The sequence below is a fragment of the Tamandua tetradactyla genome, chromosome 4 (genome assembly GCF_023851605.1).
Source record: "Tamandua tetradactyla isolate mTamTet1 chromosome 4, mTamTet1.pri, whole genome shotgun sequence".
Classification (NCBI taxonomy): domain Eukaryota; kingdom Metazoa; phylum Chordata; class Mammalia; order Pilosa; family Myrmecophagidae; genus Tamandua; species Tamandua tetradactyla.
Window position 1 is genome coordinate 59326714 of NC_135330.1, and position 16596 is coordinate 59343309.

At 47.2% G+C, this 16596-nt stretch overlaps 1 protein-coding gene across 1 annotated transcript in view; it reads left to right on the forward strand.

The window, feature by feature from the left end:
* Positions 1–16596, forward strand: part of LGR6 (leucine rich repeat containing G protein-coupled receptor 6) — a 125758-nt gene that overhangs the window by 85414 nt on the left and 23748 nt on the right. The window contains exon 6 of the mRNA XM_077157405.1: positions 2271–2342. Coding sequence (XP_077013520.1) covers positions 2271–2342 — 72 coding nt within the window. The remainder of the gene's footprint in view (positions 1–2270; positions 2343–16596) is intronic.

Sequence of the window (16596 nt, forward strand, 5' to 3'; positions counted from 1 at the left end):
CAAGGATGAGGAAGATGGACAGGAGTTTTATACCCAAGACTCCCAAGAACCCCCAAAACTCCCATCCCTACCCATCTATGCTAGATGATATCTGCTTTTTGCTTTTATATTTGAACAACATTGTGGAGGCCAGCTTGATGTTTTTTCCCCTTGTAAGTGATTTCCCTTTTTTGCATGAAGATGTTTTTTAATCCTTAAACTTCAAATAGTTCAACTAGAATATATTTCTATATTCTATATTTAGAATATTCTGCAGCAAATTTTCCTGGATTAATGTGTATTTTCGAGCTGCCAACTCCATTCTTTCTTCATTTTAGAGAATTTGTCTTTCGTCTTTGAATTTTCTCCTGTCTCTTTTTAAAATTCTTTCCTTCAGGGACGTCAGTTATCTTTGTGTTGCATCATCATGACTTCTGCATTTATTAATTTCTAACTATTCTGACCTTTTTTCTTATTCAGTCATATTCCCCATGATTATCTCAAGCTTTCTATCTGAGACTGATCCAAATTTCAGCAATGTCTACATTGTTCCCTTTTTCAAAATTATTGACTTTTTTTTTTTTTAACATGAGCAGGCACTGGGAATAGAACCCGGGTCTTCCGGCATGGCAGGCAAGAACTCTGCCACTGAGCTACCGTGGCCTGCCCTATTGACTCCTTTTTAATGATGTAGATTTAGCCTTCAACTGACTTCTTTCGTCCATGATGTCCATTTTCCTTGCAGCTTTTAGAATTTTGTCTTTGGAATGTTGTTTTGTTGGATTGTTTTATAGGAGAAGGCAGTTGTGATACATTTCTTTCTGTTTCTCATTCATTCGTTCTACCTGTTTGCATGCTCTTTCCCTCTGTTTCCCTGGTTGCATGTTTGCATGGTTGTCATGCTCCTTCTTTCTGGCTTGTGCTAGGATGGCTGTGTCCTGTGGTTCTAGCAGCATTGTCTGCAGGACCAGATGATCTGCTCCAGAAGTTGGGTTCGCCCTTCCAAGCTATAGTTGGTGGGCTAAATATTGTGGGAAAATCAGCTTCCATCCACTCTTCTGTAACCTGATAGAGTAGCAGGAATAGGAGGCAGTGTCCAGTCTCTGTTAGAATCCCTGGACTCTGCTCTCTCTGCCGGGATTGTATTCAATGTTCAAGTTTAATCCCTCTAATTGGGGAGCTACCCCTTGGGCTTTAAATCAATTCCTCAATCCAGTGACTAGTCTGGGGCTTTCATTTCACTTTCCCATTTCACCCGTTCCTTTGGGCAGCCAGATGTGACGGGGAAAAAGGAGTACCCAGGTAGTTGTTTCTCTTCAGATTTTCGGGTTTTAGGGAGAATTCTCAGGATTTTGTTTTCTTGCCAAGTCAATTTCTGGAAAAAAAGGGGTCAGAAAACTCCAGGACTTTTCTTTGGTCACTGGGTTTTGCAGCTTCTTTTTTTTTTTAAACGTTAATCTGCATCCCTTTCCTTGCTTTGCTGCTGCTTGCAATATTTGGGGTGAGGGTCTGGATTTTGCTATTTTTGCTCTTTTCATTAGGAAATGGGAGAAGAAAACGATATCACTTATTTTCAGTTAGCTATTTGTCTTGGAAGTCCCTCCCCAACCCACACTTGCTCTGGCCAAGCTTTTGTCACCCCACACAGACTCACTACGCTCATTCCCACCTCCACACCTTTGCTCATCGTGTGACCCCTGCCTGGGATGCCTTCCTTCTGCCCATAAACACTCTCTGTCCTTCAAGGACCTGCTCTGGACCACTTCCTCTCCAAGGCCTTCCCCAACTCCTCTGGCCTCATCAAGCTCCCTGTTCTCTGAGCTTCTTACCATTCTTTCCAGCTGTAACATAAAGCTTAACCTTTAATTATATGTTGTCTACAGTGGTTTGCTGTTGGCTCCCATAAGTATGTCTGGCCACTGAGTCAGGCAGGCTGGGTTCTGGAGAGGACCATAGAAGAAGCCTCAGACTTGAGCCCCTCTGACATCAGATCTCTCCTAGATCTTAGTGGGAGTTTCCTACAGTCTTAGCCTGGAGCCCTCCTTCCCCTTTTCCCCTTCAATAGAGAATCAAATGGTGTAGCCTAGGGCTAATCCAGCCTTGGAGGTTGTGACTTCCAGAAGTTGGTCTTGGCACGTCAGTTTGCCCTTAGAGACAAAAGGCTGGACCACTGAGGTCATTCTGTCCATGCCACTGCCTCCGTCTTCCTATTCAAGCCACTAGCCCTTCCCCATCCCCCCAGGCCTGATGCTGTGGGCACCCATTCTGACGTGTCTTTCCTTCCCACACAGGCATCTTCATAACAACCGCATCCAGCATCTGGGGACCCACAGCTTTGAGGGGCTGCACAATCTGGAGACACTGTGAGTTTCGGGGTTGTGGTCGGGTTCCGTCCTGCCTGGAGTCCCGGAGCGGGGCTGGGTGGGCAGAGGGAAGACCTAACAGGGCTAGGAGCTGGGATCTGGCCCCAGGCCCGCCCACCCACATTTTCCCTCGCTGGCATTTTGTCTGGAATACCACTCAGAATGAATTCCTTCCTCCTTGTAGAATGTGCCCTCTGGGAATTCAGGGTGGCCCAAGGAGGGGCTCCCTGCCGCAGAGACCACCAAAACAATGAAAATTTCCAACAGAGATGGGAATTAGGGCATTAAGCCTGGGGAATAGGAGGCTCGGGAATGGGGCTGGGGCTGACTTGATGGCAGTTTTGACATCTGTTTAATGGTGGCTGCTGACAGAAGGGAGCGTAGTACCACAGAGAGATGCCGGGACTGCTTGCCAACTGACCTAACTAGCGAAATGATTGATGGGGAGATGGCCCACTCGGCACTCCAGCCTGACTATAAAAAGCACCCAAGCAGTTGACTCTTCAAAAGCCCTATTATTCACACATCATCATCCTGGAATTCAGTGAAGGTCAGAATGCACCCAAACCCTCCCATCATTTCCTCTGGCTCCCCGCCAGCCCCCGCAGAGTGGGCTGAGCGGGCCCCACTTGAGCAGACCTCTGGCTGGGCTCTCCACAGTGGGGCCATGCCAACCGGGGTCCCTCAGCTCCCATGCGGGAGCCGGCTGCCCCGGCCACCTGGGGCAGGCCTGGGAGGGGAGCAGGAAGTCACCAATCTGAGACACTGAGGTTGGGGAAGGGCTCACAGTGTTGAGGGGGTGGGTGCTTACAGGTCTTGTGCCCCCTGCCTGCTCACTGCTCCCCCATTCATACCACACATCCCACCTCCCCCTCCACCGAGACCCCCTTCTCCCATCAGAGCATCTCTCCTGAGGTGAGGGATTTTCAGGAATCCAAAGCAGTAAAGGAGAAAATTCTGGGAGAAAAAGTGGGGACATGAGGAAGCAATGTGGTGGGGGAAACCAGTTGGCAATGTCTATGCCGGGAGGCCACGGCTGGCTGCATTTGGGGTCGTGGAGGGAAAGGGCATGCAGAAGCTGATACCGAAGCTGGTGTCCTGGCAGCATACCCGGGATCCTGGGTGCTCTCTTGGGCTCAGCCTGAAGCTGGAGACATGGCAGAGTGGGACCCAGCTCTCCAGCACCCTCACTCACTTCAGCGGACTGAGTGTTGAGGAGGGAGGGGTGAGGTGGGGAGAAGAGCCCGAGCCTGGGGCCAGCCAAGCAGGAACCTCCCCCTGCCCCTCTGTGTGCCTTGGACTATGAGCCCCACCTCCTGCTGTCATAGACTCTGAGTTAAAGCTGCGCAGTTTAGCGTGATCCAGCGACGGGGGAGAAGACTGATGTCCAAAAAGGTGGCACGGCCTGCCCAGAGTTCCTCTCTCAGTGAGGGCCAGAGCAGATGCAGGGCGCGCTAACTGAGAGACCGGTATGAAGAGTGCCCTGCTTTCCCAGTCATCCCGGGCAAATGTGTATCGTGTGAGTCTTCTCTGTGCTCAGCGTTGGGAAGACCCTGAATGTAGAGGTGGTCGTTACCTCCGAAAAGCCCATGTCCCCACAGCCATGCTCCCTCTCATAACACCAGAGTCTGAGGGGATGGTGTTGACATCGAGGGGCAGCAGGGCGTCTGACGTTATCAGCGCTTGAGTATGAGGGGCTGTGAACCCTGCCGGGAAATCAACTGGGAGTGGGCCATGCCCATGGGGTGTGGGCTAGCAACTCTCAAAGGCCAACCAGCAGCTCTTCACTTTTGGGGCACACTGCCTAACTCTTTCTCAGTTACACACTGGATAGCCAGGCAGGGTGCTGCCTTAGTTACAGAGCCATCCTGCCGCTAGGACCCCACTGAAGCTTTCATCGACAGCAGTGCCTGGCTCTGCTGCATAAAGCCCAGGGCCTGCACCCACATTGCAAGATGGGAAAGTCAAGGCTAAGGAAGAAGAATAAACTTCCCCACTTTATATTGTGGAGGCAGAACAGCCTGGAGGTAAAGCCTATAGCCCTTGGTCTCTGACAACCTGGCACGTGGTGCCAGTTCTCCCAGCTGGGTGACCTTGGTCAAGTCATTTGCCTCTGTGCATCTGTTTCCTAATACCATTAATAATACGGTTTTATAAGGTTCACATGGGGATTAAGTGAGATGATGTGTGCAAAGTCCTTACAGAGTGTGACAAGCTGGAAGTGCTCGACAGAGGTAGTCTTTTGTATTAACAACCTGCCATGCCCTCTCTTCTCTTTCCCTGTCCCTCTCCTGAGGGCCTTGGCCTCAACAATGGTCCCTTCCTTCTCCACCCTTAAGGGCTTAATCCTGCTTCCAACTTTTGATCTCCAACTAAAAAGGGGGAAAGTGTACTCTTTATCCTCTATCCCCTAGAGTATTTGCTGAGGAGCCCGCAGGGGCAGCCAGATGAGGGGGAAGGAGTGGCTGAGAGAATAAAAGGAGAAAGAAAGGATCGTCAAACCTTTTAATTGTTGCATAATTGGCACGCTTTGCAGCCTCAGTTAGTACTCCGGAGCTTTTCATGTCTGCTTCTCACTGGAAGGGTATTTCTCCCTCAGGCCCCATAAATCTCTGCCACTTAGACCTCTCTCATCTCCGGCAGCAGAAGAAAGATCAAACCCCTGCGGCCCGAGCTGTGGTTTGGCTCTGACTGCAGACTCCCCCACCTGGGAAGTAGGGGACGGGCACACACGCGCATGGTCACACAGGCACACACCAACCCCAGCAGCCCCAGCACACACACAAGCACGCGGGCAAGCAGGACTCAAGCTGTCCACACTCCTCTCACCACACATAGACACTCCCAGCCAACACCTCAGCACATCACAAGAAACACCCTCTGCAGATGCACCTATGGCAATCCAGCCTCTGCTGTACCCTGGTTCTGGAGGCCAGGCTACCAGGATTCCAATCCCGGCTCTGCCTCTATCTACAGGCTGGGTCAGACTGAACAAGTCACTTCACCACTGTGAGCCTCGGTCTCCTCATCTGCACAATGGGTGCACTCTCCAAAGGGTGAGGAATAAGCGAGATAAGCATGCACCATGCTCTTTTACTCCGAAAGAGCCAGGCAGATCCAAGGAGCCCAGCATGGCTGTGCCTTTTCTCCTGCTCAGAATACAGCATGTAGACACCACACAGTTTCCCAAGCACAAAACTTGGTGTGCTCTGTTCACGCGGGGAGGAGGCTCTGGGGAGCCACCTGGTCCCAGAGGCCCGTTTCTTCTGATGTACTCCTCATCATTCCAGACCTTGCCAAGAAATCTCAGCCAGAGGCAGGCAGGACAAAGTGTCCTGCTGCCACACCTCTTTTCTACACCCACAACAAGGATGGCCCAAGACTTATTGGGAAATTCTGAGTCAGAGATAGCCCAGTCCCCAGCCTGTGAAAGTCTTATTTCCTCTACTTCCCAGATCAGACCATATCCAGCGATTCTGGATGAGTTGACCAAATTTCTATAATTTGTAAGTGATGGCTAGCCAATAGAACCCATACCTCTTGCCTCCTAATACATTGGCCTTAGCTTCTGTGAGGTTAGATCAGTTAAGGATGTCCCAGGTTTCTAGTTTGAGGACCAAGAGAACATGTGACCAGGACAAATTCTGGAAAGGTCCTTCCTGGAGGTCTCAGGGAGCTGAAACCCCAGGCCCCTGTGCCCTAGCTTAGAGATGCTAGCTATCCCAGCCTGACAGTGCTGCCACCTAATGATCCTTGAATTCCTTGCTACATACTTAAGAATAAAATCTGTGCCAAAATTTTTTTTTTAAAGCCTAACAACTCCAATTGCATCCTCAGAGGCCCGCCCCACTCCTTCAACTGGGAATTTGATGTCTCCATCTCAGCTAGAACTCAGCGGGGACAGGGCCTCCCCTCCCTCAGGCCTGGGTGATGATCTCTGGGCTTTGTTATAACCTCATTAAACACATCGCCCCCAATTGGAGCCCAGGGCGCTGGATGGGTCTTTCCGCTTTTGGAAGAGAGCCTGGGGTCATAGTGAGAGCAGAAACCTCCTGGCCCCAGCTCCTTCTCTAAATCAGGACCAGCATTCAATAGGGGTCTGGGCAAGGAGGAGTGCAGGGCAGGAATTTATAGAACTCCTTATAACAGTGAGCATTCCATGTAAAGCGGTCTCTTGTGATAGATGTCCCAGTGACTTGTTTTGATGGAACAGATTTATTCAACGATAACTGTGGCTGGAAAATGTCCCTCTGCTTCTGAGTCATTGAAACCCCCATTGCCAATGCACTTTACTCTAAACCAGTTCTGATTTGGCCCTGAAAGTGTCCAGTCATTCATCAAGCCAGGGACCCAACTGTCAGTCTTTGGACAGGGCCAGAAAATCAGACAAGTTTCTTCTGAAGGGTCTTCCGGGGCTCTGAGGTATCCTGGGGTAGAATTAGGGCTACACTTGGAATCAGCCTTCAAACCCTGGCTTTGCAACCAGCCATGTGACACTTGCAAGTCTCCCAACTTACTCTTAAGTGTCTTAATTTCCATGAATAGAAAATGGGGATGATGCTTTACAATTCATAGGATTGTTGCAAGGATTAAATTAAATGAGGTAACTTCGCTCAGTGCCTGGAACACTGTAGGCACTTGATTCAAGTTCGCTTCCATTTGCCTGTGCCCCCTTTAAATGCGAATTTTGAGGGTTGTTGGAAAGCCCTTGTCCCTTTCTCCTCCATAAGGAGCACAAAGACCCCGGTACTTTTCCTTTCCCTACTCTACCCTGTTTCCCGGCACAGTAAGAGTAAAGGAAACAGAGTTGGTGGGTCTCCTTCACTTCTGCTCTTTGTAGACAAACATCTCACGGTGCTCGTGTATTACCGCTGGAACCAGGGAAATACTGGCCTGGAAATGCAGAATCTTTAAGCCTGGTGCTAGCTCTGCACACACGTGCTGTGGGAGCTTGAACAAGTCACATTCCCAGTAGGAGCCTCTGTCTCCTCGGCTGTAAGATGAGGGATTGGCTCTGACACAGTAGGAGTCTTAGGAGCTGCTGATTTGGCAATTCCCCAAACGTCAGCGGTCTTTTCTGGCAGGTGTGTTTTAAGGTAGCAGCGAGGATGTTACCCAGAGGTGTCATTTCAGAGTGACCCAAAGTGTGAATCGTCTCCTCTGTAGGATGGATGGGAATTCCTAGGCAGTCAGGGTACGGCTACCCACTGGCAAGCTCCACAGTTAGCTTTGGGGGATTAGTGGAGCTAATGGTGGGGGGTGGGGGTGGGGGTGCAGCAGAGGTTCAGAAGGATCTTGATGATTTGCTTTCTTATCTCAAGGCAAGTGAGGATCACCCCATTAATCAAATAACAATTCCCTGCAGTTAAGAGAAACAGAAATAGATTTTTTCTGTAACAACTGACACATCTCATATGTCTTGAAAACTCCTAACTACTTCTGGAGGGAGGTAAAGCAGGAAATGTGTATCCCTGTGTTACAGTGAGTGGGTGACTTGCCCCAGGTCACCTCAGCTAATTAAGAGTCAGGATTAGAACTCTGGTTCGGGCCTTTGGCTCAGCGTCAGCTCATCAGACCACACTGCCTCTTGAGGCTAACCCTGTAAGGATCGAGGAACTCTTTCCTCCCCAGTTCTTAATCATCTTACATTTGTGGGTTTATTAGCTGCAAATTTGTGGGGGTTTTGTGGCTTATAGAGAAATTTATTGTCCCATATAAAACTCTTTAATTTTTTTCCTTCCGGCTTCCCCCACAGAACCACTAATGACTTCTAACGGGTAGAAAACTGAGCTGCTCAATAAGGTTGTCTTGTGCTCTATGACCATGATGAGTTATTCATAGTTCTTCCAGCACAACATTCCCTTTCCCAGCGCCCTGGGGCTGGGGGTAGCCAAGGTCACCACTCTTGTCACTGCTGCCCCTTCCTCCCCTGCTGGCAATTTCCACTCTGAACTCCTGCTGTCCCCCAGAGACACTCAGCCAGCTGGTTGGGAGTGGAGAAGGAGATGAGGTAAAGTGAGGGATGTGGCTTGGCAACAGGTCCTCAAGAGATTCCATGGAGAGGAAACTGAGAAGTTCGCGTCTGACCCTTGTGTGTCTGTGAGGAGGAGCTAGTGAGAATCAATGATTATCACTCTTTCTTCTGTCTCTTTAGATTCATCCATTCTGTAAATACTTACTGAGCTTCTAATATGTGCCAGGCAGCATTCTAGGACTGGGGAAAAATGTGTGAACAAGTGAAATGTAGCCCCTGCTGTCAGAGAGACTAAAGAGTCCTAGACCAGGAGCACTAGATTCTTTTTTTAGTTTATAACTAATGTACAAGTTCCTCAGCATCTCTCTGACATCATCACCCCAACCCCTTAACCGTGGCATGCCCCAACTCCTATTTATGCTCTCTCCTCCTGGGCTCTCATCTGGTTTCTTGCCTTCCAATACTGTCCATTCACTGACAATCCAGCCCAGACTGCTATCCTGAACTCCAGATCTAAATATCCAAATGCTTTCTTGGCTTGCCTATGTGGATATCTAGTAGATGTCCGTACTGAACCCTGAGCCTCCCTCGAACCCATGCCACCAGATTTCTACCTCCGCTCCATGACCTTTCACCCTTACCATTGCTCAAGCCCTAGCCTCAGAGTCACCCAAAACAACTCTCTCTTGCATCCCACATCCAAGCTACCATTAAACTCACACCCCTGCCTCCTACCACTCTGGTCCAAGCCACCCTCATTCCTGGATTATTGCAATGACCTCTTTTTTGCTCTGCTTTATCCTTTTCATCTTATAATCTATTTCAACACAACAGCCAGAGTTGTGATTAAAATACAAACCAGAGCATGTTACTCTACTGTTCAAAACCCTCAAGTGACTCCCCGTCATACTCCAGTAAAAAGCCTGTTCTACAGTGGCCTAAAGGCCTCAGGTAATGTGACCTCTTGTTACCGCTCTGACCTCACCACCTCCTCAATCCGTTCCAGGTACAATGGCCTCTCTGCTGCCCTTGAGTACATTAGGGATGCTCCTGCCTCAGGATCTTTGCACTGGCAGTTCCCTTTGTCTGAAATGTTCTTTCCACATTTGCTTACCCGGTTTACTTCCTTGCCTTCTTCAAGACTTTGCTCTAATGTCATCTTTTTAGTGAGGTATTCCTTATCACCATTTCAATCTCTTTCCAACACCATCTCCCTTTCTACTTTATTTTCCTCCATAGCATTTACCGTTAACTGACATCCTTCATTATTTATTTTGTTTGTTGGCTGTCCCCGACCTCTCAAACGTGAGTTCTTTGAGTTTTGTTCACTATTGTATTTGCAGCCCTTGGTAGAGGAGAGGTATATAGTAAATGCTTGCCGAGTGAATGACTATATGGCCCCCAGCAAATCTCTATTCCTCTCTGAGCTACAGTTTCCTCATCTATATTATGAGGGGATTGGACTATCTAATATCTAAGGTTATTCCCAGCTCCAGTCATCTGTACTCAGTACTGTGCAAAGGCTCCAGCCCTCACCTCTCCCCTGAACCCCAGACTTAAATACCCTCTAGTCGGTCCCTGTCATGGTCCAGAGGAGAGCAGGCAATCCCTGTGCTCTCTAACTGGGAGAAATGCCCAGACAAGGGCTAAATACTGGGATGGTCCTTTAGTATGCAAGGGACACTGGGGCAAGGTCATCTTCACACAGAACTTCAGGGCCCTCCTTGGCGTTAGAACAGTGAGCTGTGGTGACTAGGGCAGGGTCCCCGGCTGCCTTCTGCTCTGGTTAGGAGCACCTCGAAGCCTTTGGCTCCCCTGCATTAATGGGCCTATGGCATCCAGGTGAGAAGGAGGTGGTGCCCAGAAGTCTGACCCACCCAGAGGGTCAAAGGACTGGGTTCTGGGTTCCATATCTTAAGAGTGACAAGAGCTTTCCTATGGAGGGTGGGGGGATATGGAGCATCTACAAAACATGATTCAAAGAATTGGGGAGAAGCCTTAGGTGATGTGTGATGACTGTCTTTGGAAGACAGATTAGACATATTTTGTGATCATCCATCTGACAGGACGAGGGCCAAAGAGCAGGTGAAGGTACTTGGGCTTATGATAAGGCAGGACTACTTAATCTGAAGAATAGCCCACCAGTGGCATTGGACACCCAGCAGAGTTGGTGAGTGTCCTACCATTAAAATAGTTCAAGCAGAAACTGGATCTCCATCCAACTAGAATCTTACAGAGGATTCCCGCTGTGGAAGAAGGTTGGGCTATGTTACTTTTAACCTCCCTTCCAATTCTAGGCTTCCGTGATCCCAGGTGTTTCATTAGGGCAAGGCAATGCATGATTAATCTCAATATCAGAGATTGGCAACTGCCATTAAAATCAGCAGTGCTATTGCTACAGGTATATTCCATGTCTTCTTTCTGGCAAGGGTGAGCGTGTAGGTGGAGGGAGGGTAAAAGGGAGGTATGTGGCAATTTTGTTAATTGCTGTATTTATTAATGGGTGGCCTTCTATGAGGCTGTTTAGAAGGTAAACAATGCTATTAGTCATAAAGTTTTTGTTGGATCCTGGCTCATCTAGGCATCTGCCCCGAGCACGTGCAGTTAGATTCAAGACAGATGCTTTGTCTGCACTATGGGAAGAGCAATTAAGACACGTATTAATTGTGTTTGCTCATCCTTGCTGCAGGCCTTTAAGAAATAAAAATGGCTTAAAGTTTACAATCCATTAGAATGTTCTATGTGTTGTGTTTCCTGTTGGAGAGTTAGGCTCACCTACATTTCTTCATGTGCCCTTATCTGTGATCTGGTAATAAACACAAATATTAGCCTTGAGAATAAAAATATGAATAGAAGCCCAATTAATTATATTCATCATTCTCTACTGCTGTGAAAAGGAGATAAAACAACCAATTTGGGTGTTTACCATTCTAGAGTCTTAAGAATGGGAGCATGAATTCCAGTGCTTAATGACTAGCATATGGAACAGGGAAAAGGAATTAGCACTATTTGAACATCTGTTCTGTGCTGGGCTCTGTACAGGTGAACAGAACAGCCTTGCGCCCTGAGTATTCCTGATGGACAGATGAGGAAACAAGCTGAGAGAACTTAAGTGACTTGTTCAAGGTGATTCTGCTCATACCCAGACAACGAGAATTCTTTTCACTCTACCATAAACATTAAGAAAAAAGATATCTAACCACTAAATCATAATCATTTGGCTTTGACATGCTTATAGGCACCCAAAGAAATTCCCATGGAAGCCTGACCCTTTCCCTCCATTTTTTAACCTCTCTCCCACTCTTTCTAAAACTTTTTTCTTAAAGCCCTTCTTTTTGGACACCAGCCAGGATCCAATTCTGTAGTATGTGGAAAGCGTGTTAAACCAGGAGCCAGGAGGCCTGAGTTCTAGTCCTGGCTCTGGGACTTGCAGCAATTAACCTCCTCTCTCTCTGAGCCCATTTTCTCATCAATAAAAAGAAGAGGCTGGATGAAATGACTTAAGATCCTTCCAGCTCTGTATCCACAGCAAGTCTCCCCCAAGGATCTTAAGAGTTGGCCATTTCTGCACAGCCAGATGCAAAGGAAAAAATTGGGATGTGGGCTTGGATTGCCTTCTCGGCTACTTTTACTGATCGCATGGGTTTGACATCAGTTTTGATTGGATTTGGCTGGAACCAGTTGAGCAGATGAAGGGGCGGATTAGCCATGGACAGCTGCAGCTTCCAGACTGAGCTCTGGCTAGAGTTGGGAATGGTTTCTCTTTAACCTCAGCCCTTCCCCGTCTGTTTCCAGCTCCCGGGAGTAGCAGACAGAACAATTAACTCTTCCTGGGCTTCTGGCTGATTCCGGGCAATTAAAGATAATAAGACTATAAAGCCATGAAAGAGTTTTCCAGCTGAAGTTTAGGGCATCATAAACCATACTGCAATGGAGGAGCTAGACTGATTCTTGTGCCAGGCACTTCCTTGCAGCTGCCAAGAATCTGTATGTTAGAGTTTAATCCCAAGAGGCCAAGACACTGTCCCAAAGTGGCCAGCCACAGAGACCAAAGAAGCATCCATCTTGAGGCCTTGCAGAGTGGACTCAAATTATCATCCTTGACAATGAACATTCATATATAGGGCCTTGTGCCTAGGTTACAGGGGATCCAAAATTAAACTGTATGCCTCCTGATCTTGACAATCTTCCTGTTTCCTGGGGGAGATAATTGGCATACAGATAACCCCACTCTGCAGTCAAATTGCCCGGGCTTCAATCTCAGCTCTTGCATCACTAGCTGTAGCACCTTGGTCAAGTGACTGCTTCTCTCTGTGCCTTGGTTTCTCATCTGCGAAATGGGGGTAATAATAGCACCTACCTCAAAGGGCTGGCAGGGGAATTAAATTAGATAATATATGTAAAGCATTTGGAACCACGTTGTATAGTAATTACTATTACTATTACCAGCTCCCCCATCATCAGACTTACCAGTCTAACACTACACACAATGAAGGAGAAAACACCAGAAAGACGCTAAAAGTGATTCATTCTGACTCCAAGGAGGGGGCTGGATTCATGGGGAAAGGGGTATTTTAGCTGGACTTGAAAGGATAACTAGATTTCAACAACTGAGGATGTACACAAAGGGTATTCCAGGCTGAGGGCATGAGTGGCACAAAGCAAATACATGAGGGTATGAAAAGTCATGGAGGGTTGAAATGGTAGACGAAACTGAAGGATTAGTTAAGACATCAGAGCCCAGTAAGAAATTTGAACGTTGTTCTGTAAATAATGAGGAAGCCATTTCAGACTGTTTTTTTAAGTAGGAGAGTGACAGGGTCAGCTTTGCATTTTAAAAACATCTTGCTGGTGTAGTAGCTAAAAGTGTGGGGCTCTAAATTCAAACTGCCAGCATTCAAATCCTGGCTGTGACACTGAATTAGTTAAGGTGGGCTAAATTGCTGTAACCAATTGACCAAAACATGGATAATGGCTCAAACAACAATGGAAGTTTATTTCTGGATCATGTAACAGTCCAAGGAAGGCGTTTCTTCTTGGCGGGTGGCCTTCTTCCATGTGGTGACTCAGGGACCTGGCTTCTTGGGGACTTGCCATCCCAAGGGCCTCATTATCTTTTACATCCAGCTGATGGAAGGGGAGAGAGACCATGGAGGAGACAGACTGGCTATTTTATAAATCCTGGACTAGAAGTGGCACGCACTACTTCTGCCCACATTCCATAGGAGAGAATCCAGTCATGTGGCCACACCACGGCACGAGAGGCAGGGAAATATACTGTAGCTGCCTCCCCTGGCTATTCCTTCTATTACTATAGGACAGCACTGTTGAATAGAACTTTGGGCAACGATGGGAGTGCTCTGTATTCATGCTTCCACTATGGTAGCCACTGGTCACATGTTGTTATTGAGCACTTGGTTTGTGGCTAGTGAAACTGAGCGCTGAATTTTAAATTTTGTTTGCTTATAGTCAATTTAAATGGCCACATGTGGCTAGTTATAACTGTAATGAACAGTACAGCTGTAGAGAAAGGAGAGGGTGGATTTTGGTGGGCAGACAGTAACCTCTGGACAACCTATTTTCTCTCTCTGAATCTCACTTTCTTCAACTGTATAATGGGTCTAATAGTAGTGTGTGCCTCTTAATGCTGTTGCAATGATTAAAAGAGATCATTCAGGCAAAGTACTTAGTGCCCGACACCTAATTGGTGCTCAACCTATGTTAACATATGGGTGGATTGGAAGCAGGGAGATGATTTAGGATAGTGTCAGCCATCCAGGGGAGAGATCCCTCTCTTACTTCTAACTATTGATCTCTGCTCCAGTCAAACCATGTCACTTGCTTCTGAACACATATGTCCTCCAAATTATGCTCTCTCTGCTTGATCCACCCATCCCTTCTCACACTGCATACTGAAGTCCTGTCCTGCCATCAAGATCTGGTTCAAATATCACATCTCCATGAAGCCCTTCTGTCTTCCCAGCTGTATGTGAGCTCCACAGTCTCCAAAGCTCCCAATGCTTTGTATGTTCTCCACAATCTACCACATTATGCTGAGGGTACTTGCCTGGTTGTCTCGTGCATTTGTCTAGAGAGGAATTGTTTCTTCCCCAACTCTCTACCTTCCACTTTGCCCAGCAGAGTTCTTTGTATATTTTGGCAGGCAACAAAGATCCATTGCACTGAATTGAATTAATCAGGGGCAGAGAGAGTTGCATAGACACATCCCTGGACAGTTAGAGCCAGAGATTACATCTACTCAGCACCAAATGAAGCAGAGCTTTGGCAATTACCCAGGTCATTGACTCTGTGGAGACATACAAATGGGAAAATTCAGGCCACTTCGTTGGCATGTAGTTTACAGAATTCTTTTTGACATTTGCACAGTTTTTATTCTCCCACATTTCTCTACAAAAATAGCTTTCTAGTTCACATGCTTTTTACCGCGTGTCTTTTCCCACTGTCTATTAGGCCACTCCTGGCAAAATTCCTGACCAGAAACTGCCAACGAGGGCTGGAACCACTCAATTTGGCTGCCTTGACATGGATCCAAAGAACTGTATAAGGGCTCAGTGATAGCAAAGTCACTTGGGATCCAGTCCTGTGGTCCCTGTGGTCCTGGGTAAGCCCAACAGAGTCTCTCAGGGATATCCTGTGCTTTTTTTTGGTACATCAACCTCAAAGTCTTCCCCAAATATCTTAGAATCCTCTAAGAGTCCATTAATGTCTTCATTAATCTAAACCTTTCATTTATTTATTTATTCATCCAGCAAGTATTTGTTGAGCCCCTGATCTGTGCCAGGTACTCTTCTGGTGTTTAGAGAATAAAACAGACAATGTTCCTATTTTCAAGGACCTTTCATTCTAGTTGGGTGGGAAGTCAACAAACAAATAAATATTTGGCAATGAATTCTATGAAGAAAGCAATTGTTTATTGGTACATTACAGATTATCCCACAATTTAGTGACTTACACAACAACAGTATCAACAATTTATCATTTCTCACGACCTTGTGGATGGGCTGGACTCATCTGGGTGGTTCTTCTGGTGGACTCCCTGGGGCTCACTCATGAGGTTGTAGTCATGGGGCCAGAGGGTCTAAGATGGTCTCACTCACTAATCTGGAATTGTGGTGCTGGCTATTGGCTTGTACTCTTTCTCCACATGGCTCTCATCATTCAGTAGTCTATCCTGGGCTTTCTTACATGAAGAGAACGAAGGCAGAGGTTGCAAGGCCCAGGTTGAACCATGCCAATTATGTCTTAATCTATTGGTCTGTCCCAAGGCCATCCCAGTCCCAGGGGGAGGGTAGGTAGATGCAACCTCTTGATAGGAGAAGCTGCAAAGAATTCATGACCACTTTTAATCTCTGATGCAGGGTATGGAATTAATGAACCACAGGGTGTGTTTTTTTAATTGTGTGGCCAGAGAAGGTTCTCTGATGAGGTGTTATTTGGGCAGAGATCTGAATGAAGTGAGCAAGTAAGCCATGCAGATATCTCGGGGAGGACTGTTCCAGGCACATGGAATAGTAAGGAAAGACTCTGAGTCCAAACCAATGCATTTCTTTGCATTTGAGACAATGATGCTATTATTAGGGCTTTTGAGTGAAGATACCCTCATGTTACTAGTGGGAAATCTAGTTCTCCTTGGGCGGCAGTGGAGAATTCCTGAATGAACTGAGCCAAGTCAAAAGGGAGGCATCTGAGTCTGAGACATTGAGATGTGGGGATGAAATATTTATGTAATTTAAGCCCCAAAAGAGTCAATCTATTTCATCCTCAACTGTCCCAACTGGATTTTTTGGGCATCTTCTGTAGCCTAAGATAAAATTCCAAGACCCTCACAGTTTGAAAATTCCTCCCTGCTTCAGATTCCAATACCTCTGGTTTCAGTGAAAGTGTTTTAGACACACCCTGCCCTCAGCTTGACCACACCCTTTCCCTTAGGCAGATTGTGGGATCCTCTCTGTGAGCAAATCAAGGTTTGACACATTCGATGCAAAGGTGCCTGACTCATCAAAGAACCAAGGAAGAGCAGGGCAAGGCAAAGCAGAGATTTGTGCTGTAATTACCCAACATAACTAGGGGAGTTTGAGGGTGATCAAGTAATTAGTGCAGGGCAGGTAGGAGAACCAGAGACAATTATCTGGTTCAGTGGCTGCTAGATGCTTGTCACTGCTCCACTGGCCCTTGAGCCAGTCTCCTGGCTCTACCTGTGGGCTATTAAGTGTAATGACCTTGTCATGTAGAGGAGCCTGTCATTATGTCCATGTTAAC